This window comes from Cervus elaphus, chromosome 11 (genome assembly GCF_910594005.1).
Source record: "Cervus elaphus chromosome 11, mCerEla1.1, whole genome shotgun sequence".
NCBI classification, from domain to species: Eukaryota; Metazoa; Chordata; class Mammalia; order Artiodactyla; family Cervidae; genus Cervus; species Cervus elaphus.
This window is the reverse complement of record NC_057825.1, coordinates 88658143-88681941: the sequence shown is the minus strand read 5'-3', so window position 1 is coordinate 88681941 and position 23799 is coordinate 88658143. Positions and strand designations below refer to the sequence as shown.

Genomic DNA, 23799 nt, shown 5'->3' with positions numbered 1-23799 from the left:
CATGGCCACAAGGGGCTGAACTGGACAGGCTGACCCAGAGCTGCCCAACACCCTTACCAATCTCTGTGTTCCCCACCACCAGCTTGGCCTCGGGATACTGAGCTTTGAGGTCCAGCAACTCCTTCAAGGTGGAGGATTGGATCCAGGTCACACGCTCCCCTTCAAAACGCAGCTGCTTCGGTGGAATGTCTTTCAGCCTCTGGAAAATGCCATTTTCTTACCATGTGGCCTCCTCCTCCCCACTGTGATTCCCAGGGCCATTGCTTTCAGATTGCAAGAGGATCATCTATGGATTTGCTTAGTACTGGATTCAGAGGGAAAGTGCATGTCAGGGAAGAAGCGAGGGGAAGCACTTGGTCCTGAGGCAGGACTTGGGTCGCGGCTCTTTTACATACATTATTTCATTTAGTCTTTATTTTTTTTTTTAAACTTAACTTTATTAGTTGGAAGCGGATTACTTTACAACATTGTAGTGGTTTAAAAGAGCTTTAGAAGAGTTTGGGGAAGAAGGCATTGTTAGTCTCTTCTTTCGCAGGTAAAGGAGAAACCTGGGGATCAAGGTTCTGGGACCTGCTGAAGGTTGCCACCACAGGTGACTTCAACTGTCCCACACAGTCTCCAGGAGGTGAGAGAGGGGACAGGGGTGGCAGAAGCTGGGGTATCAGAAGGGAACGTAATGGAGGGCCGGTTCTAGTGCATGAGGGGCGATGCAGAGCTAGGAGGGAAAATCCCCAAATTGAATTGATGGTTTTTTAAAGGTTTCATAATCCAGAGAAAGATATCCTGGTGGTCTGCTGCAAAGCCATTCTTTCTGGCCCAATGAACTCTTAAAATCATCTTCATGTGCTCACCACCCCTAGAGAAGTCTGCACTTGAGAAACTTTGAGAGTGGCTTGATTTTTGTTTGTCTGTTTGCCATCAATGTTGGTGTGGAGGAGCAAGATCATCAAGGTGAGAAAATGGGCGTGAGAGGTGTTCTTAAGATAGGGCTGCAGATCATTGTGTTCTTTGAACACAGCTTTTTTTGTTTTTTTGTTTGTTTTGTAAATAAATGGACTGCTTACAGAAAGGAGAATGCATTGCTTCAGGGCTCAGACAAGAGATTTAGCCAGGATGCTAGCCAACACTTCTGGAGCTCCTATTACTATACACAGCATGCCAGACAGATCTACTCCTCACCTGTGAGCAACACGTGTGAAAAGGAGAAGTGTGGGTCCCTGTGGCGATATGTGGCACAGGGACTTGGAGTAAGAGAAACCAAGGGAAATTCAGGCTGAAAGCCACAGGACAAAGAGGACACAAAGACCCCAGTGGGTACTAGTGGGACTCAGCAGGTCTCCAGGGGCTCAGGGCGCATCACCTACCAGCAACTCTGGGGGGAAGATGGGTTCCTGGGTGGGATCCAGGGGCATGAACTCCTCTGGGTTGAATAAAGACGGCGAGAGAGTAACCTGCTGGAAAGGGGAAAAGATAAGGGATACACCGTCTCCTGCATTAAAATGCCCCCTAGGGCTGGCCCAGCCCTCTGTCCAAGCGAGCTCATCCACAGCCCCCCGCAGGCTGGTTGGGGTGGGGGTTGGGTTGGGGGAGAGGTAGCTCCCAGGAAGCAGGAAAAAAGAGGTTTTGCCAGAGGATCCAGGGCTAAGGAGTACATTCACCAACTTCACAGTTTGAACATAATGGTTTCCTCTTCCAGCGGCCACAGCCCAGAATGTAGAGATAGCCCACTGGCTCCTTTGACCTGAGGTTGGCCCTCAGGCTTCCAGGCCAAGAAAGACCCACTTACCCTGTGGTCTATCTCCTGGTTCAGGCAGCAGTTTGGATTGTTCCCATTTCCTCCACAGCATCCACCATTCTAGAGAGATGACCACAAATACCACACAAAGATATTTGCAAAGAGTTTTCACAGGAGCTAAAGAACCTAGATTATTACTGTAAAATGAAACCTGGGTTTGAAATCCACCCCAGCATCTAGAGGAGCAGCAGATACTGCACCTCCCCACCCCCACCCCCACCCCCACCCATCCCACTTGCCTCTGCTTTAGTTACTTTCTCTCACTTGATAAATATAGATTATATAACTTGAGGATATATAAACAGGATCTCTCCTGGAAGTAACAGAGAAATTTAATTTTAAGAAAATTTCTCCATTAAAAACTAGGCCCTATTTTGTCAAAACATCTTTTTGTGCTCACTTCCCTACTTCAGTACTGCTTCCTGGGGAAGCCTCCCTGAGAGAAATTCCCGTTGGTTCTCACATCACTCACGCTTGTACTTCTAAACCAGCAAGTCCTGGGCACCTCCCAGGCTGGAGTCTTTGTGGGGCTCCTGCCAAAGATGTCTAGGACCAGAGCTGGGCCAGGGATGTGCCTGACAGCCTCCCACTCCTTATCGGCACTTCTTGCCAGAAAGTTCACACTCTTTATTCTTCAACATGGACCTGTTCGGGAGGTTATGTTCAGGTCTGCTGACCCAACACCTATGGACAGGGGACTTGCTCAAGACCTCTTAAGATGCCAATGACGGAGCACAAACTAGAGCCCAGATTGCTACATCCCAAAACCAATGCACTGAAGGTGGGAAAGGGAGTGTTTACCTGACTGATCTGCCCTAAGGAGGCAGAAGTCTCAGCTCAGGGCCCCAGAAGACACTACAGAATCGTGGAGTTCTACAAGAGTGGGGAAAACTCCCAGGCTCAGTCCTAGACACATTTCCAGAGCAGCCAGCTCCTAGGGGAGTAGTTGGGAGGAGCCCTTCTCTACATGAATTGTGGAAGACAGCGTTCATAACACCATTTACTAAATGAAATGGGTGTTCATACCACCATTTACTCACAGCTCATCCGTGTCCCTGAAGAAGTTCTCAGAGGGGCAAGGAGGCTGAAGGTCCTTTGGGAACCTGCAAGCCTTCTCAGACTTGCTTCATCCACCCTGCTTGCAGACCCCTCCTGTAGTCACTACTTTACCACTGGATCTCAGAGCTGTCTATTTTCTACCTCCCCACTACTCTTGAGAGTTCCTTGGACTGCAAAGAGATCAAACCAGTCAATCCTAAAGGAAATCAACCCTGAACTTTCATTAGAAGGACTGATGCTGAAGCTCCAATACTTTGACACTTGACATGAAGAGCCGACTCACTGGAAAAGATCTGATGCTGGGAAAGATTGGGGGCAAGAGGAGAAGGGAGTGACAGAGGATGAGATGGTTGGATGGCATCAGTGACTCAACGGACATGAGTTTGAGCAAACTCCAGGAGATAGTAAAGGACAGGGAAGCCTGGTGTGCTGCAGTCCGTGGGGTTACAAAGAATCGGACATGACTTAGTGACTAAACAACAACACTTTGCCTTTCCCCTCTGTGTTTGGGCAGAAAGAAGAGGGCCTCTTATCATCTCTCTTTTTGGAGAAGGAGTAATGTAGGGGAATACTAGGCCCTGCATACAGTAAGGCAACAGCCTTGCTCACCTGGTCCTTGTGGGGCAGGATGTATTTCACAAAAGTAAGTTTCACAAATAATTAAAGTACCAGCTTATTCTTACTTAGATCTTTTTTCTTCATAATTCACTGATGTTTTTTATGACATAAATTGTTGTGATTTACGATGATGTGTCACTGCCCTCAAGGCCTGCTGAGGTTGGATAAGATTAGGGTTTTCCCCCAGAGAGATTTCCTCTTTCTGGGTGTGTGCATGCTCAGTTTCTCAATCATGTCTGACTCTGCAACCTTATGAACTGTAATCAATCAGATTCCTCTATCCATGGACTTTTCCAGACAAGAAATACTGGAATACGTTGCCATTTTTTCCTCCAAGGGATCTTCCCAACCTGGAGATCAAACCTGCATCTCTTGCATCTCCTGCATTGGCAGGCAGATTCTTTACCACTGAGCCACCTGGGAAGCTCAGGCTAAAGTGATTAGGCTCAAGATTATTTTTATGATTCCTCATTTCCTTCTTTGCTGCTAGATGGATGTTATCATTTCTTGCTGTGAACAGGCTGCCTTCCTATAGCATACCTTCCTCACTCTTTTCCAGTGTGGCCATGTAAACTAGATAACTGAGTTTGTTAAAACTGTGTGTAAAATAAGAGTTAAAAGGCTCTGAAGAGGGCCTTGGGGGTTCTGGTGAGTAACATGCATGAGCTTCTGAGCACACTCTGTGTACCAGTCACTTGGGCTACTTAAAGCACCCAGCTCTATTTGACTCTTCTCTACGCTGCCAGGCAGCAGGATTGAGGGAGGTATGGATCTAGAGTGATAAAAATGATAAAACTCTGACTCTCAGAAGGAGGATACTTCCCAGCTACACTCAAAAGTCCTTCTCTTTCGAGAAAATAGTAGGGCTGGTCAGATTATCTTCCTTTGAGAAGCCTCCTATGAAGTAAATACACAGACAAAATTCACAATCCATGGTTCTCAGGGAAGCCTAAGCAGCACATGAAGATTAAATATTGGGTAACAGGAAAAAATGTACGAGCATCATAATTTATGTTGCCATTTACTGAAAATGTACGATGTGCCAGGCACTGTTCTAAGAGCTTTACAAGGAGTTCTTCCCACAAGCACTTTAAGGTAGGTATTATTATAATCCCCATTTTAGAAATGAGGAAATTTGCCCAATATTATGTATCAATTAAGTGATGGAATGGGATTTGAACCCAGGTCTGCAGACGGAATCTAAGCTTTCAATCACTTTCATTTAAATTCATACTTCCTGGTTCCTCAGTATCAACAGCATTCACCAGGGTGTGCTGTTTCCCATCCTTAGAGGTCCCACCTCCACCCTTTTGGATTATTTGGACACAATACTCCTTTTTTTTGCACTGTACCAACTCTAAGGTCAGTGAAAGACACTGACCTTAGAGGTCTGTGACTCTCCCCTCGACCCAGAATCAAATTGAGATGAGACAGTTTGATAGGAGTTTGGATAAACTTGACGCATTTGGGTAATCAGGTAAAATCTGGGGAGATTAAGCCAAGAAGGGGAAGCCAGCTCTCGGTCCTCCTTGCCGCATGGCAGGTGTGTGTCTGCATTTATGTGATCAGCGCCTGTTCATCCCAGCTGTGGTTTGTCACTCAGAGTTATACGAATACTGCAGGGCTTCACACACTGTCTGGAGATCTAATTAGCAGTTTCATAAACCCAGCAGGGTGCCAGCTGCAGAAAGCAGCCTGGACGGCAAGGGAAGAGGGACGCGAGTGCTGAGTCAGGCTGGGTTGTTACTAAATGTCACATTCAGCACCTGCACCATGGGCTGAGCGGGCCAGACACCAAGGCAGAATGCCAAGCCCGAACGCCCTGGAGGAAGTTTGCTCTTAGGTGGCATGTTTCTTTCAGGAGCCAGCTCTCCAGGCCTTTCCTGGAAGGAAAGTCTCCATGCTATTGATGAGAACCACCACTTACCCCACACCCCAAATAAGAATGGCAAAGCCCAGCACCCTTGCCAGGTACCTACAGCAGAAGTTTCTGCCAGTTGGCCATCTTATCTTTTTTCTCTGTAACCCAGAGGCCCTTGGCATCCCTCCCAACTGTGATTCCTGAGCGTTGCTGCTTCGGGAACCAGGCCACTGCTGTCCCCGAGCCCCCACTCACCTTGGCAAAGGTCCGGAAGCCCTGGAGGATGGGTCTGTAGCCTGTACAGCGGCATAAGTTTCCTGTGGGCCAAGGAAAAATCTGCAATGTCAGCACTGGCCCCAGGGCAGCTAAGGGGTTTGTGGCTTTGCTCCCAGCTCAGTTAAATGCCCTCTTTACATATTCTATTTTCTTTACTTGGAATGATCCTCCTCTTACTTGTACCCCTGACTTCCAAACATCTACCACTTCTTCCAGGAAGCCTTCCTAGAATGCTTAGACTGAATGAAGTGCTCCCCTAAGTCCTCCCATGGTGACTCCTAGTCAAAGCTTTATCAGTGAGCTTATCAAACTACATTATAAACTTTCTTCCCCTGCAGAACATGGACTCCTTGAGAAGAGGGACTATCTTCCATTCCTGTGTCCTTGTACCCTGTCTAGTGCCTGACATATGACTGGACATCATATAAATAACTGGAATAAATAATGCACTGAAAGAAATTGAATGGATGGGAAACCTTCTCTACTCAATTCAGAGGAAGAGATATCAGGTCCAGCCACCTGGGCCCATTCACAGAAGTCAAAGTGGGGAGCCAGTCCCTGCCCAAGACAGAATCAGGGCCGCCTTCCTCACACATGGCCTTTGCCCCCTGGAACCCTGCTCTGGGGAAGCTGCCAAGGCAGATGCCATGTCATTGACTTCTGTGCAGTTTCCCAGATGACCACCTCCCATGCCAGCCACTCAAGGTCACCCTTGCCAGCATAGAGGGTGGTCAGGAAGACAGTGCAGGAAGATGGACACTAAGGCAGGAGAACCCAGAAGGTCTTCAAACCAACCAAGTGTTCTTCAAATTAAGAAAGGGCCAATCTCCCAGGAAATCTTAGCTACCATGATGGGATAGCCTGAGCCTTTCTCTCAAAAGTGCCTGGAACTCCTAGTTCACTCCTGGCTTCTACTCTGCCCCTGCCCTGCCCTCCTCGGAAACCGACTTGCCCTTTGCCTCCTGGGCCCTGCACAAGGACCATACCTTGGAAAGCATCCTCAATTTCTTCAACAGTGGGCTCGGGCTGATTCCGAAGCAGCGTGTACATGCTCATGACGATGCCGGGGGTGCAAAACCCGCACTGAGAGCCGTGACTTTTGGCAATTCTCTCCTAAAAGGGGCAGATGACATAGACACCTGTGTTGGCAGAACCCCTGCCAGGCTCCCTATGTGACTCAACTAAAGACAGTCCACGTTGACAGTCTGCACTGTACAAAGTCAAATCCTAGTGTTCCCACTTACCAGCTGTGACCTCGGCTGGGTTACCAAGCCTCCCTAAACCTTGTCTGTTTGTTTAGCACTACCCTAGCACTTATCTTCAGAGCTGTGCTGAGAATTCAGTGAGATCATTCATGTAAAACACTTAGCCATCATACCTGGCATGTTATTAACCAATGGCAGTTATTAATAGGATACCCCCTCAAAGAACAGTGGCAATTAGAACTATTTTCTTTACTAAAGACAGAGGAGGAAGATTTAAGAGATTTAAGGGATGTGTGTAAGATCACAGTGGTGAATGCAAGAACTGTGCAAGTTCTTTTAACTTCACTACCCCACAATCCAAAATCAACCAAGTGAATCCATTTTATTCCAAATTAAATTGCCCCTGTATTCTTAAGTGAAGGCAATTCTTGAAGCCCAATGGATGGAGACTTAAGAATTGGGGAATGTGTGCTGTAGAATTCACTAAAAGCATTGAACGTCACAGAATTTTCATTCAGACCTGCCAGATCTTTATTACAACGAAATTCTCCTCATCTACATTATTTTTTGATCTCTTGGGAATCTCTCTTGGAACTTACGTCAAGTAAAATTGCTAGAATGTTGTATCACCAGCACTTAGCTCGGATAGTCATTAATTTGAGAAATATTTACTGAGAATCTATTATGTGCCAGGCATAGTATAGGTCCTGGGGATGGAGCATGTAGAAGAGAGATGAGGTCCCTGGTCTCACGAAGCTCACATCCTAGTGGGGGAAATACTGAAAAAAACAAAGAAGAATATTCGAGGTGGAGGTTGGTGTTATATAGAGAATTAGTACAAGATGACATGACTCAGAGTGACTAGTGGCTATTTGGAGCGGTCAGAAAAGCCATTATGATAAAGCGACTTTTAAGGTGAACTTGATGACATGATTTGGAACAAGGAAGAGAGTCACCCAGGCAGAAGGAACAGTGAGTGAAAGACTCTGAGCACAGACAGTGCGAAAATCTGCTGAAAGGCCAGGACAGGTGGAACCCTGGGACGAGAGATGTCAGCCCGGGAAATAGGAAACAGCCAGAGCCTGCAGCTCTTCACAGCCAGGATTAGGGATCCTGATTGTGATTCTGGGTGTGATGATGGGAAGCCTTTATGGGAATTTCAGCAGGGCTTGATACGATCAAGTTTGTGTTTTTAAAGAATCACTCTAGCTATTGAATAGAGAATGGCCAAGGGGGCAAGAGAAGACACAGTGGATCACGGCACTGATGTGGCCTAGGTGGGAAGGGATGTGACCTGGACGAAACAGTTGTAGGGGAGACAGAGAAACAAATGAAGATTTCATTGTAAACTCTGGAGGTAGAGTAGCTATTACTTCTGGATGGACTGGGTGCAGGGAATGAAAACATCACAGGGGACTCCTAGATTTTTGTCGTGAGAAATTGGATGGATGCTTTGCCATTGATTCAGATGGAGGAAGACCAGGGGAGAACGAATTTGGGGGGAAAAAGAGTTTTTGTTAAGTTTTAGATCAGACGTCCATCTAGTGATTCAAGTAGGCAGCTGGAAATCGGAGTCTGATCTCTGAGGAGAGGTTGAAGCTGAAGATATGAAGATATGGTCTTAAACTCATGTCGGGAGAGTGTGAAGGTGGAGAAGTGACTGGGCCCAGGCCAGAGCCCAGGGTGCTGTGGTGATCAGGGACTGAGCTGAGAAGGAACTGCACGTGGTTCCAGCACGGAGGGAGGGCGGAAATGTGGTGTCTTAGAATCCCAGAAGAAAACGTAAACGGACAAGGGAAAGTGGAATCTAAGCTTATCTGGAGCCAAAAGAAACACATCAGGAATAAGGCTCTGTACCATTGGAAAGGGAGAGCTTTCCTCTGATTCTAGGGATGCGATCCCTGTGTTTAAACAGCTCCTTTCTTTCATCTATTTGTTTCAAAGTAAATTACAAGCCCTCATTAACCCTCTCACACCTGCTGCAGGTTGGACAAGTTTAGTAACCTGCCACTTTCCTGCCTAGGAAGTGAAGCCACACAGGTGATGTAATACTGCCTCACCCCACTCTGACCCCCATGACTGGTCCAAGATGCTCCCTCTGGGGGTATAATTAGCTTGCTCGACTGGCAGCCCTGGCTCCAGGATTCATGTCAGGGACCCAAGGAAGGCAAGATCCGAATGATATGGTACAGGGAATATTAAGAAAAGGGTCTGGCTCAGACACCCTCTGTGATCACACCCTCCCAAAGACCTCCACCTCAGTTTAACATGAGCGCTGGGAACTGCGGCCTTTCCTTCCTCTGTGCCCTGCTCGATGTGGGGCCTCTCCCACCTAGCCTACGAACACCCTTTCTCACTCCACAGAACCCTGACTACTGTCCACTCTTGCCCAAAGAGGTCCCAATCTCAACCCATCATCAGATGCCTGATACCACCAGAAAGAAAGCCTTGGTCAGACACCCACGTGTCTCTGACTCTGCCCTTGCTAGCCGCCACTTTAACAAGCCTGTGTCTGAGTGATCTGTGGGTGGGAGGTGAGAGGTGCAATGGAATTACTGTGGGAGGGAGCAGGTAATAAGTGGGCTTTTGATCAAAGGCACACAGCGTTTGGAATCTTCAATCCGAGAAGGCAGGGGGCTTCCTAAGCACACTTGGGCACAGAGAGGAAGGTCCTCCGCCCCTCCTCCCCCAGCTCTGGTACAGCTAGACCTGCAGCCACCAGATCAAGTTGATCTCGTGGTTCCCACGGGGCCACGCAATGTCACCAGCCACTCAAACACAGGAGGGAGCTTCAGGCTCGGGCGTCTCCTCTTTCCACCTCACAGCTAGCCCCCTGACCTCCACAGGAATGGAGGGGGGTGGCCAGCCAGAATGCCTCCTTGCCTCAGGCTGCAACCCTCATCCCAACAATCCAGAGCAAGCCTGCAGCCTTGGGAAGAGCCGCTGGTTACCTGCACAGGATGCAGCCTCGTCTTGGTGCTTCCAATTCCTTCCACAGTCGTCACAGCCACATGGTGCAAGGAGCAGATGGGGGCCAGGCAGGCATTGGCAGAAAAGTGGCTGGAACCCCAGATTAAGGTCATCCCACTGACCAGTCAGGCCATCAGAGCGGACCCGAGCGCAGGGTCTGAGAGATTTGTGATGCTTCGTGTCACTTCTCCTCACTCTACATTATGTTCTCTTTTCCACAGGGATCCTCATCTCTCCACCCGGGCCAGGGCCCGAGCCCCCCCATTGTCCTGTGGGGGCACGCATTGGTGCACCCTAGGCCTCTGGGCTGGAGCATGGAAGCCAGGGGCACTTTCAGCTGCCTCTTACTCAGGTAGATCCTGGAGGCTGAGTAAAGAGGAAGCCTCTGGGAGGTCCCAGGTCTAATGCGTCCCTTTTTCTCTACGTGCTTAGTTGCTCAGTCATGTGATTGCATGGACTGTAGCCCACCAGGCTCCTCTGTCCATGGGGATTCTCCAGGCAAGAATACTGGGGTGGGCTGCCATGCCCTCCTCTAGGGGATCTTCCCAACCAGGATCGAACCCAAGTCTCCTGCATTGCAGGAGGATTCTTTACTGTCTGTGCCACCAGGGAAGCCTAAGAATACTGGAGTGGGTAGCCTACCCCTTCTCCAGGGGGTCTTTCCAACCCAGGAATCAAACCACATTGCAGGAAGATTCTTTACCAGCTGAGCTACCAGGGAAGCCCTTAGCCACTTCAATTTCAGAACCTCCTGTCACTTTTGCTTCTCTGCTTTCACTCACCTCCATTTCTCCCATTCATCTGTGTGGAGAGGGAGGCCAAAACCCCCAGGTGAACAGCCCTTAGAGCTTCCCCACCTCCATCCTTTTACTCATCTCTCACCCACTCATGCAACCAACATCAGTCACTGAAGGCCAACCTTATACCAGGCACCCTGCTGAGGGCTGAGGAAATAAAGGTGAATCAGACAAAAACTCTGTCCTTTAATAGCTTGCCTTCAACTCAGGAAAGCAGAAACCAGTGTGAAGATGCAGTTTAAATATCTTATGGTAAGGGTTGCAGGAGGGCTGCGTATGTGGCACCAAAGAACCAGCACAAAGGGCTCCTAACCCAACCTTAGGAGGTCAAGGAAGCCTTCATGGAGGAGGTGATATTTTGCCCAATCCTAAGGTGTTAATAAGAATTAGTCAGGTGGAGAAGTCCTTGAAAAAAGGACATTCAAGGTGGGAAACAGCTTGTGCAGAGACCAAGAAATGAGTGGACATGGAGCATTGGTAGTTCATAACTGTTTCTGCATGAGCGGAGTGCTGGACCCATGGAGAGAAAGAAAACTGGAGAGGAAAGGTGGGGCAAACTGAAAGACCTCACATGTTGAGCAAAAAATTTAGACTTAGACTGGGGGCTATGGAGGCCTACTGAAGGATTTCATGGGATGTGAAATGAGTCTGAATTTTAGAAAGCTGATTTTATCAACAGTGGAGAATCTTGTCCATATTTAAAAGCCAAGAAGATGTTCCCTAAGACATCATTGTATTATATCCCTGGTCATGATCAAAGCCTATTCAGGAACACAGGGGTTTACCCACATGTGTGCATACACACACATACAGACACACACATGCACACAGATACACACAGACACACCATCACTCAAAAGCTGACGCCTGCATCCTAGTCCCCAAGGGCAATCAGCCAGCAAGCAAAGGATACATGATCTTGTCTTGGAGACGATCATACTTGGAGAGCATCACCGTACAAGCCCCACAGCCCCCTTCTCCACAGCCCAGCTTGGTTCCTCTCAGCCCCACTGGAAGGTCAAGGGTTAAGGAGTATGAACTCAAAGAAAAAAGTCTTTGTTGGGCTGCTGGGAAATGCCTGGGCTGAGCTGCAAGTGAAGAGCCATCCATCCACACACAGGCTCAGGCCCCTCAGCCCGGGAGGCAGCAGGCTCAAAGGGCCTCCCACTCAGAGAGGCTGCCCTGCAACCCAGGGAGGCAGGGATGGGGCCAGCTCCACGTGCAGAGGAGGAAAGGCCCTGGCACCCATGTGTCATCCCCTGGGACTGGAGTGCCACTGCTCTCTAGACCTGGAGATCTTCTTGGGATCACAGTCTTCTAAGTGTGGTCTTAACAGGCCCCCAAACTGGTGGGCTCACACGGCAGGTGAATCAGGTGCCTCAAAGATGGAGCATGTGGAGCAATCCTCACTTCATCCCAGGTGGGCATGCAATGAAGCCACACAGGCCAGTACAGGACTTGCTGAGTTCAGCTTCCCTCATTCCCTCACCAAACTGATGAGGATGGACTGATGAAGTCTGGGGACCAAAATTAGAGCTGGATTAAGGGCTTCTGAATATCCATCCCATCAGATATGTGAAAGGAAATTAAAATGAGGATATCTTGGGGGTCAAAAGCCAATATTGGAGACACCTCTTACGTCTTGGGAGAAATTAAGACTCTGATACTTTTTGAAGTTTGAAAAGTGCCTAACTAATAGGCTGCTTTGGAGAACAGCAATTACGGTGACCTCTTTCCCACGGGACACACCAGCTCCACTGCTGCTTCTCCCTCAGGCCCCCAGGCCTCCAAGGCTTTCAGTTTCCTGCTGAAGATGGAAAGAACTGAGTCTCTTATCTCCTAGTTATTTCCCTAATTTTAAGATAAAGTTAATAATTAACAATGATAGAGCATCTTCTACTTGGAAAGCACTCATACCCATGTTTGAAGTTCACAATAATTTGGTTAGCAGGCAGGGCAGGAACTGCTATAAGAAACAGTGAAATGAAAGAAAGAAAGGAGGGAGGGAGAAAGAAAGAAAAAGGAGGGAGGGAGGGAAGGAAGGAAAGAAGGAGGAAAGACTGAGACCCAAGACATAATGTAAGCCCTGCAAGGTAACAGTCAGTTACTTTGAGTGTTAGGGCCCAAACACAGTACTCTAATTCTGGATTTGGGGTCTCCTCCTTCACCATGCTGCTGCTTCTTTTAAGGTACAGCTGAAGAGGGTGCTCTAGATCTAGAGTTTTTCCTTTCACTAGTCTGGACCTATGAGATCAGCAGTTGAGATCACTCTCGGGGTTCATGAGGATGAAAGGAAGCAGCCCAAAGTAGTCTAGAGGTCTTCTGCTAGCCTGGGGATCTTTCTGGAAGCCAAGGTAGAAGTCAAGTTTGGAGTCTTCTCTCTTGCCTGGAACTCTGACAAATAAACTCTCAACACAGGCAGCAAGAAGCCACGAGGACTTCATATTTACATGAAGCCATCTTTCAGGGTTGGATTTTATTTGAGAATTGGCATTTAAACCAACCAATGCTATGATCAGGAACTTCTTAGCCTGCTGGGTCTTCACAACCGTATTAGAAAACCAAAAATTGATGCTAACAATCTAATAATGAGCCTCTCTTCCCTAGCTGCCTACGTAGATGGGTTGGAAATGGAGTTTCATGCAGTTCCTTGATCCTACTGAGTGACTCTGCCTCTACAAAAACACCATCAGGTCCATGAGCTGTGAACCTCCAGACCTTCCCTCTCCAGGTCAAAAATCCAGGACAAAGTACACTAGAGCCAGCCACTCTCTGATAGGAGGTGAAAAATCGAGAGGGAAGGCCATGGATTCCAGGCTGGCTTCTGTGGGTGTTGAGACATCTTTTTGTTGTTCCAAAATACATCACTGGAAAGAGCTACAAGACATCCCCACCTCTGGGAGCCTCAGGGGTTTGTTGACAGAGGTCAGGATGGGCATCACTCTACAGCAGACCCCTAGAAAGTTTCCAGTGGTGGGTGGGAGTTTCAGACCATGGTGCTGGGCTTCAGTCCAGGCCTCCCAGCACGTGTGCAGAATACGTGAGGTGGGGGAGGCAGGTGCCTGAACACACCCAGCCTCACTTCCTCCTCTGTCAAAGGGATCGCGGTGGAGTCAGTGAGACAGCCTACACAAATCTCCTGAACTCTGCCTGCACATGGTCAGTGCCCATTAGATGTTAGCTCCTATTATCTTTACTGTTGTTCTTGTTCCAGGGTCTCAGAATCCTTTCCTACTATGAAAGAACAAAAGGGATGCAGGATCTTACAGAAGCCCTCCCCACGCTGGGGGCAGAGCAACACCCTACCCCACAGGAGTCCCCCACCCCATGCTTCCCAGCACCTGCCATTACCACAGTGGATGGTGCCCCTACAGGATTCTCACCTCAGGCATCCCTTTCCCCCAGAATACCCCCTCCTCTGACTTTCCCTTTCACTTTGCAGAGCTTGAAAGCCTCCATGGGAAGCCCATTCCTGTATTAACAAAGGTCTGCTGAGGCAGGCTCCCACCCCCCACACATTCTTCCTGGTGGGGAAGGGAAAGGCCATGAAGCTGGTCAGGGCTAAGGAGCGCCTTTTGGAGCTGTTTGTTTTACAGGCCCAAGATTAAATCTCAGCATTACTGGAGTCTTAAATGCAAGAGACCTTGAAGAATATCTGGGACAACATTCTTATTTGGCAGCTGAGAAATTCAGACCCACAGAGTTCAAATGACTTCCCAGGGTCAGACAGCTGCCAAGTGACAGAGTTGCGGCTAAAATGCAGAGATCCAGAGCCCTAATCCAGCGCTCTTCTCTGTACTCCATGGCCTCCAGACCAGTTACTAGCAAATGGCCTAAGGCCCAGAGAATGAGTCCCCCGTGGCCCCTCTCCCTCATCCCCACTCCAAAGTCAGGATACACTTTCTTCTCAGGTAGGCCAAAAGGGTTGTTTCTGGATCTGCATTTTTCTCCACCACCTATAAAAACAAACACAAAAGAAAACTATATCAAATATATACTTAGCCATTGTCTCACCCAAGAATTTGCAGAGTTAATGGAGGTGTGTTAAACATATCATGAAAATGAAGGTATTTTTCTTGACCATTCCATAAGATGAACATATTAGCTGCAAGCCAAATTGTGTGCAAGCTAACACCCTGCAATTCTAAAATTCTGCATTCATGCTCAGCTCTGGACCCATGACAGGGCATGTAGGTGTGGCACCTACCATACTGGGCTGATCAAGGCAAAGTCCCCTTTGAGTTAAGCATGTCATTTCATTTCCAGCTGCTGGATAACATCTGTGTATGCCAGGGACAGACCTCTGGCTTTGTCTCCTGGAGAGTAGACTCTTAGGCAGTAGGCGGCCAGTTGGTCGGCCTGTGATCATAGCAGAGTACTGTGAGTTGGGTTATCACAATGAACAACACTAACACAGGTTAGAAATGGAGGAAAAGTCTCAAACCAAAGGCCCATGAACAGAATGTTCAATAAGATGGAAAGTTTGTCTTACAAAGTTCAGTGCCAGGTCCTGATGGAAATCATAGAAGGAAATCCGTAAAAATCTGTTTCACTTCTCCTCTTGCATCATCAAGCACAATAGGGTTTGGATGATTGGGGTGAGTAAGGGGAGAGCATGTGTCATAAGGGGCTTCCCAGGTGGCGCTAGTGGTAAAGAACCTGCCTGCCAATGCAGGAGACATAAGAGATGAGGGTTCAATCCCTGGGTCAGGAAGATCCCCTGGAGGGGGGCATGGCAACCCACTCTAGTATTCTTGGCTGGAGAATCCCATGGACAGAGGAGCCTGGGATGCTACAGTTCATAGGGTCACAAAGAGTCAGACATGACTGAAGTGACTTAGCATACATACACACACACACACACACACAGACGTGTGATAAGAATTTCTTTAGAGAAACCTGTACTAGGAGTCCCACATGTTCCTGAATTAGGAGGAGAAGGTATCTGAAATTGAATGACGCTTGCTCCTTGGAAGAAAAGCTATGATAAACCTAGACAGTATTAAAAAGCAGAGACATCACTTTGCTGACAAAAGTCCATACAGTCAAAGCTACGTTTTTTCCAGTAGCCATGTATAAATGTGAGAGTGGGACCATAAAGGAGGCTGAGTGCCAAAGAATCGACGCTTTTGAACTGTGGTGCTGGAGAAGGCTCTTGAGAGTCCCTTGAACAGCAAGGAGATTAAACCAGTCAAGCCTAAAGGAAACCAACCCTGAACAATCGTTGGCAGGGCTGATGCTGAAGATGAAGCTCCAATACTTTGGCCACCTGATACACACATCCCCTCCTTCTTGAGCCTCTCTCCCAACCGCCGTCAATGTGCCAACTCATTGGAAAAGAGCCTGATGCTGGGAAAGATTGAGGGCATGACGAGAAGGGGGTGACAGAAGATGAGACAGCGGTTGGATGGCATCAGCAACTCAATGGACATGAACTTGAGCAAACTCTGGGACATAGTGGTGAACAGAGGAGCCTGGCATGTGCAGTCCATAAGGTCACAAAGAGCTGGAGATGAGTTAGTGACTGAGCAATAACAACAACAAAAACAGACTTGAGAACTAAGTGAAAGGCATGATCCTGGGTCCTGGGGTTGTGGAGAAAAAGCTATAAATTATATTTTTAGGAAAATTGGAATAATGCTGCATAAAGTCTAGAGATTAGATAATAATGATATAGTAACACTAGATTTCCTGATTTTTATAAATAGATTGTGGCTATGTAAGAATACCCTTATTCTTAGTTTAAGGGAGAAAAAAGTATGATATCTGAAATTCATCTTCAATTGTTCATAAATAAAATTTTATACTTTATATGTTCATTCCAATTACATATTTAAATATATAAAATTATGTACTTAAAAATCTATATATCTATGTACCTATATATCATTTTGCTGGCATTCATTTAGCAAGCATTTCTTTGTATTCTTCTTGCAACTTCCTTAGAAGTTTAACTTTTAAAGTTCAAAGTTTGAAAAGTAAATTTCTTTAGTAGAGGATTTCTCAGGGTTTTAATATCCATCCATTCATCCTTTCCACATTAATTGGGCACCTACAATGTGCCAACAAAGTGGTATAAGAATATCTAAAAAGAGCATCTTGTGGGGATACTTGTCTTTGAAATACATTTTGGAATATGGTAATTTACCTGATCACAATCCACTTTGCCAACCCGTTCATTAGCTCCCAAATGGTAAATGCCTGGTCTTGGAGATTGTGTTCCTTTCATGCATGTGTGTCCCACAGCCTCAGGCCTGGGAGGAGCTTGTAAATGTTGATAACAAGGGGGGTAGGTGGGTACGTGACTGAGTTTTGAATTATCACTGACTGCTGCTTCTCGTGGGCGTCACTCCTGGACACTTTCAGCTGTACCCTCCATGCAGAATTTTCCAGACTTCTCCAGGGGTCAACATCTCCACTAACCGGAGAGGGACTGTTTGAATAACAAGAATCCAGCACCAACCCCCCACCCCCACCCCGACCACCAGGAGCAGAGATGCAGACGTAGAGAATGGGCTTGTGGACACAGCGGAGGAAGGGGAGGGTGGGACCAATCGAGACGGTAACACGGACATGGATGCACCACCGTGTGTAAGGGAGATAGCTAGTGGGAAGCGGATGTACAGCGCAGGGAGCTCAGCTCAGTGCTCTGTGATGACCTAGAGGGGGGGGATGGCGGTTGGGAGAGAAGCTTAGGAAGGAGGGGATATATGTATGCTTAGAGCTGATTCACATTGTCATATAGCAGAAACCAGCACAACTTTGTAAAGCAATTATCCTCCTATTAAAAATACATTAAAAAAAAAAAAAAAAAGGAAAACAGCCAAAAGCATGATCACTACAGTGATACCAAAATACTGGGCAACTCTTTCCTTTTGACTCTGACTTTAAATCAGAGGAAGTGGAAGCCATAGTCACCAAGGCCTGTCACCACCACAGAAGGCTCTGGAGGTATTTGATCATTTGTATCTTACACCCTCTCCAGGGTCACAGCAAGGGAAGACAGGAGTCCTAGACAGTGGTCTGAAATAGGAAGAGGAGGAAGTGCATATTTAAGAGTGAGTCAGCAAGTTCCATCAGCTTCTTTGGTAACCTCCTTGCACAATGTCTAGTAAAGAAAGATCTAGAACATCTTGGGAATAGAATTGGGAAGAAACATCTGCCTCTATTTGACTGGGAATTCCTTGCTTGGTCCAATTTTTACAGCACTGTTTTCACCTCATCACTCCTCACCTTGCCTCACCACCTTTCCAGCAGATTCTCAAAAGTCCACATTTACAAAATTAAATGCGCCAGTATTCATCACAGAAACTTAACGGTAGTGGAAGTTTCAAGAGATGGTAGGGTTTGATGCGATAATATCATCTAAAAAATTTTAAATTGCTTTCCTAAGGTGAAAATAAAATACACAGGGAAACAACTTTCAACAAACCAGACTGACCTTGAAATGCTGCTTTCTAGATTCGGTGCATCACAGCAACCATCCCCAAAGAAAGAACCTTGCACTGTCACACGTGAATTGATGGCTTCATAAATAATCAAACCTTTGAATTAAGTCACTGAATCCAGCTGCTCACCCATTACAAAAATCACTTACAAAAATGCCACAGAAGATGCCTCTGTGTAAGTAATATGTGAAGAAAACCTATTCAGCAACTGTTTCTTAAATCTCTCCAATGTAACTGCTGCATGTGACAGCGTTGTTGGAATTCTTGGCTGCAGAAATCTTACAACCACCAACGTGGAAGCTTTGCCCTACGTCTTAGTTTGCTGAAAGGAAGTCAACACAGAGAAACCACTCTGCACCTGGAAGAGCACGGGTGACCTCCTTCCCCAGGAGCACTCGCTGATACCACTGAAATCGAATCTGACCTCCTTGGAAGCCCCTTACATTGCAACAGCTCACAGCATTCCCCTGGGAGTCACCCAAACACACCCTGACAATTTAAGCACTAGCTGCATTTTAATTCTTGAAAACTTCCTCCAAAGTCGCCTAGCTTCTCAACTTAAAATTGCCAATATTGCAAAACAAAATTGCTCTGACTCCTGGGTTTGGTCCTCACTCATAAAATCCACATGGCCATTCACAATGTGCAACCACAGCTACTCTTTTACTGTCCATTTCATTCACAATCCGGGAGCTGAAGCGAGCACCTCAGCACCGGTGGAGGGAGGGCAAGTGGACAACGGAGACAATGTGATGTGCTTACAGCTCTCTCCCTTCACCTGCATTAAAATCTGCAAAGATTCTTACCCCTCTGGTGCTGCAAGGACTGGTACCCATATCATAAGACTCTCCTCTGCCCCATTCCAACCCCACTTTTCCTAGGTTCCTATGAACACCAGTGAAGTTGATCCAAGTGGGCAATTTTTATCAAAGTAAGAGGTTTGCACTATTTATACATATAACCAAGAGTGGGGTGGGGGGGGACCCATGCCCTTTAGGAAACAAGAATTGTGACTTGCCACAAGATGTCAGGATATGTCCTCATGCAAGTTAGCTGTTACATTGATATGGATAAAATTTCAGAATCAAACCTGTGTACACGTTATATCCTGAGATTAGCAAGAAAACACATTCTTGTTCCTTTTCTCAGTAAAGAGAGCAACAAAAGCCTTAGGATACTTTTGATTAAACACCAAAATAGAGGTGGGGTGGGTGACCTCCAATCTCACCAAGAACCCTGTCTACCTTTCTCAGCTTGGTGCCAGCATCTCTACAGGCTGGGAGCGCGGGGGAGGTGAGTGCTCACATATACCCTTCTTCTCTCTTCCCTCCCCATCGTTCCTCTGCCCCATGGGGATCTCAACTGGGTTCTAGACCTGAGAAGGTCTTCTCTCACCAGTAATACCCCAAATTCAGGAATAGCTCTGAAGGAAGAGAGAGAAGGCGAACAAGTGAGCGAGAACCCAAAATAGAGAAGACAAACATCCCTCCCAGGGATCAGGGAAACCAGAGGAAAAGTCAGCTTCTGCTTACCTTTTTGCCATTCACAAAGAAAACCAATTCATCTGCTGTCATTGTCAATGGGTTGGTTGTCCCCGAACTCCAGGTACCTCACGCCCGAAAGGTACTGCCAGTTATCACTGCCCTGCAACTTGACAAATACACCTCCCCCAAAAGAGAAATGAAGTCAGCCAATGGGACGGACCAAGCTTAGAGCTTCGGGGCACAGAGAGTTCTTGGCACAAGCCACCAGTTTACACAATCAAGGAAAATGCAAACAGCCATACAGAGCAAATCACACCCCCAACACTTGTGTCCGAGAGCACAGAGGAAGACACGGTGGATATAGCCTTGGTGCTAGATGGCTGTGTGTCCTAGGCATCACCCTCATGGAACCTGCTTCATCCCCTACTTGAAGACATAGAAGGGGGACGGGCCATGGTCATAGTCGCAGTCATAGCAATAGAGATGAATCACATCCTCCAAGTCCACACTTGTCATCTCACCATTTACTTATAGAGACCCAGACTCAGCACTTAACATGCAGGACTCATTCTCCCAGAGCCTGGAGGAGTCTGGAGCCACAAGAGGCAGAGTCCAGTGCTTCAGATGCAAACTCTGGCCTTTGACTCCAGCTTGTCTCTTCTCACTTTCAGAACTCATTGATTTTCATCTGTAAATGGGCAAATGAATGACATCAAGAGCAAAAGGCTGAGGGATAGATGACGTACTTGGGAAGTGCTTTGTAAATTGGCAAACAACCTAATTTTTTTTTTTCTGTTGTAAACGTATTCTCCACAGCACAATAAAAATAATCCTCATAACAAGCCATTTTTGAGGTTTTCCTTTTGTTTCTCTCAGTGAAACACCATGGAGTAAACTGTCAGAATAACTCATAAACATATTTTAAAATACTGCACCAAATAAAATGTGCCTATCTCATAGTCATAGGCAGAATTAATACCGAGCTGAAAACCTTCCCCATCCAGTCTCCATTAACTACTGGTATAAACACACATACATATCACCTACCTGACACCACCAATGGGTTCTAAAGCCCAGCACCCCAATGCCCCTCCCAGCTCTGTCTCTCTCTCTCTCTCTGACACATGCACATACTCAACAGCATTCTCTCTGGTCTTCTACTCAGCCAGCCTCTCTGAGGTAGGTCATTTCCCCTATATCCCTTGAAGGATACAAGGAGGGAGAAAAGCAGATGTGTTTGGTACAGAAATAACTTAGAGAAACAGAAGACTGGCAGGACAACCACCACGAGATCAACCAACGCCCCTCTCACAACAGCCTCCATTTAAGCAGGAGATGAAATTCCACTTGTTGGGTGGCTGATCATTCCAGTTTGCCTCCAGATGTCTTGATTTTAGCACTAAAGTCTTGACATATCTCAGTCCAGGGCAAACTAGGATGATTGGTCAACATAAAACAGTAGTTCTTACCCGGGAAGACATGATGCCCATCCCAGGAGCCTTTTGGCAATGCCTGGGGATATGTCTTGGTGACAGAAATAATCAATAATCAATAATCAATCTATAATAATAATGATGACAATAACAACAATAATAATAATAAAAGAGAGTTTTATTTGAGCCAAACTGAGGACTACAGTTCAGGAAGCAGTCTCTCCAATAGTTCTGAAAAACCGTTCCAGAAAAGCACGGTTTTTGGAAGTTTTGTATCTTGTCAGAAAGAAAAAAAAAAAAAAATCTAACATGACAAGAGTACATTTCTTCATAGTTTCAAAAAAGACAGGTCAGCACATACACAGGGAGTCAGGAAAGCCCTGGTACCTGGTAAAGAAGGCTTATCATCCAAGGATCACCAGCACTGGTGTCCTAGGAAGGGAGGCATTTAAATGGACAGTTTCACTCTGGTCAATGCAGACCAATTTTTTCTTTATTGTTAAAGCAGATGTACAACATATGTTTAATAGGTCACAAAACAGGCTGTCCTAGTTAGGATAAAGTTTAATTTAATTCATGGATAAGCCAGAATGACTTCCTCATGCCTCAATATGTGAATATTTCCACCATCATTTCCCTTTTCTGATCGAACAAAATCTTTGAAAAGAAAGCAGTGATGACCAAAATATTTGTCCCTTGATGCCAGAGTGGTTGCTCCCTACCCACAGGTCTCTCAGTGCTAGGACTTCCTCTCCTTTTATTTTTTGCAGGAAAAGAGTTGTCTAATTATTCTCATTGAAAGTGAAAGTGAAAGTCTCTCAGTCATGACTGCAGCTCCATGGACTGTAGCCTGCCAGGCTCCTCTGTCCATGGAATTCTCCAGGCCAGAATACTGGAGTGGGTAGTCATTCCCTTCTCCAGGGGATCTTCCCAACCCAGGGATTGAACCTAGGTCTCCCGCATTGCAGGTGGATTCTTTACCGTCTGAGCCACCAGGGAAGCCCAATTATTTTCATTATGGGGGAGGTAATTAATTAATGGAACAAAGGAAACGCAGAGGTATATGATGATGGGTAAACATTTTATAAGTTATATTATCAATTACATCAAATTGTTGCTCCAACATTGTACATGTGCTTTTAGCAGTCAGCTTAGGGCAAAGAGTAATACATATCACGTGCACCTTGACAGCTAGGAAAAGAATAATAACACATACTGTGATGACGGTAATCCTCTGTAAAACAAGCTGAAAAAAATTGCCTATTACTGATGAACTCCAACCAGATTATTTAAAGGGTCTGTTCCCCATACTTCTTTTAGCTTTTTTGAAATTTTTTTTTCTAAGTGTATAACCTACTTTTCCTCAGGTGTTGATATGAGTGCAACAAGAAATGTGACCAATGGCACAAACATCTCTTTGTTTAGCCAGCAAAAAAATCTAAGGCAGCCCTGTTATCCAATACTGCTTGGACTAAGTGGTTGAGGGATGTCTGTTGTGCTCTAACGCTATTTGCACTGTCCTCTGCCATTTCACCAAAAGCGACTGATAGATTTCTAATCATCTCTCTGTTTACATATACTTCTGCACAAAGAATCAAGATTCCCCAAAGACTTTGCCACCAGGTATCTTGGTATTCTGCTAAAATGGATCTCATGACTCCATAATGAAAAGAGAAAGAAGGTTCATCTGTTGCCTTCTACAGAGACAATGGGGTAGCATTATGTACCTGTCAACATAATGATTTTATTTACCATAAAGACATTTATGTGCTGACCTCTGAGAAGGTGGGCCAATTCTAACGCCACATGCAAAGATGAAACTCCAGGGAGCACAAACAATCTCACTGACAGCTTTGTTAACTGGAAGTTTTCTGAACACAGTATTAAGACATGGATTTTTTTTTTTTTTGCAGGTTTTCCAAAAGTTATATGTATGGCATTTAATATTTGAGAGTAGCTGGCATAATATACACAGGTTATTCTCTTTAAGATGTTTGTTAATTAAGGCATACTTTATTTCACGTATATTCCCAAATATGACATTTCTGTCAAAGCCATGGTAATATCGCCAGTGTTTCCAATTGTGTCTTGCTATTAATATAATATCAACAACTTCAGATATGCAGATGATACCACTTTAATGGCAGAAAGCAAAGAGGAGCTAAAGAGCCTCTTGATGAAGGTGAAAGAGGAGAGTGAAAAAACTGGCTTAAAACTTAACATTCAAAAAACAAAGATCATGGCATCCAGTCCCATCACTTCATAGAAAATAGATGGGGAAAAAGTGTAAACAATGACAAATTTTATTTTCTTGGACTCCAAAATCACTGTGGATGGTGACTGCAGCCATGAAATTAAAACATGCTTGCTCCTTGGTAGGGAAGCTATGACAAATCTAGACAGTGTATTAAAAAGCAGAGACATCACTTTACCAGCAAAGGCCCATATAGTCAAAGCTATGGTTTCTCCAGTAGTCATGTACAGATGTGAGAGCTGGACCATAAAGAAGGCTGAGTGCTGAAGAACTGACCCTTTTGAACTATGGTGCTGGAGAAGACTCTTGAGAGTCCCTTGGACAGCAAGGAAATCAAACCAGTCAATCCTAAAGGAAATCAACCCTGAATATTCATTGAAGTACTGGTGCTGAAGCTGAAGCTCCAATACTTTGGCCACCTGATGCAAAGAGCTGATTCATTGGAAAAGACCCTGATGCTGGGAAAGATTGAGGGCAAGAGGAGAAGAGGGTGACAGAGGATGAGATGGTTGGATGACATCACTGACTCAGTGGACATGAGTTCGAGCAAACTCTGGGAGATAGTGAAGGACAGGGAAGGCTGACGTGCTGCCGTCCAT

The 23799-nt window shown here is 46.1% G+C and overlaps 1 protein-coding gene across 3 annotated transcripts in view; it reads right to left on the bottom strand.

Moving 5' to 3' along the window:
- The window catches only part of XDH (xanthine dehydrogenase), a 59923-nt gene extending 39970 nt beyond the window's left edge, over positions 1-19953 (bottom strand). Inside the window, exons 1-9 of one of the 3 annotated variants that reach the window (XM_043918320.1) lie at positions 19562-19953; positions 14480-14537; positions 11495-11591; positions 9766-9874; positions 6596-6722; positions 5589-5650; positions 1787-1855; positions 1365-1454; positions 58-199 (exon numbers count right to left, since the gene is read on the bottom strand). In XM_043918320.1, the coding sequence (XP_043774255.1) occupies positions 58-199; positions 1365-1454; positions 1787-1855; positions 5589-5650; positions 6596-6722; positions 9766-9874; positions 11495-11591; positions 14480-14537; positions 19562-19603 (796 nt within the window). In that variant the 5' untranslated portion in view covers positions 19604-19953. The remainder of the gene's footprint in view (positions 1-57; positions 200-1364; positions 1455-1786; positions 1856-5588; positions 5651-6595; positions 6723-9765; positions 9875-11494; positions 11592-14479; positions 14538-19561) is intronic. The other 2 variants (XM_043918318.1, XM_043918319.1) reach the window with 2 other exon arrangements.
- Between the last annotated feature and the right edge of the window lie 3846 nt (positions 19954-23799).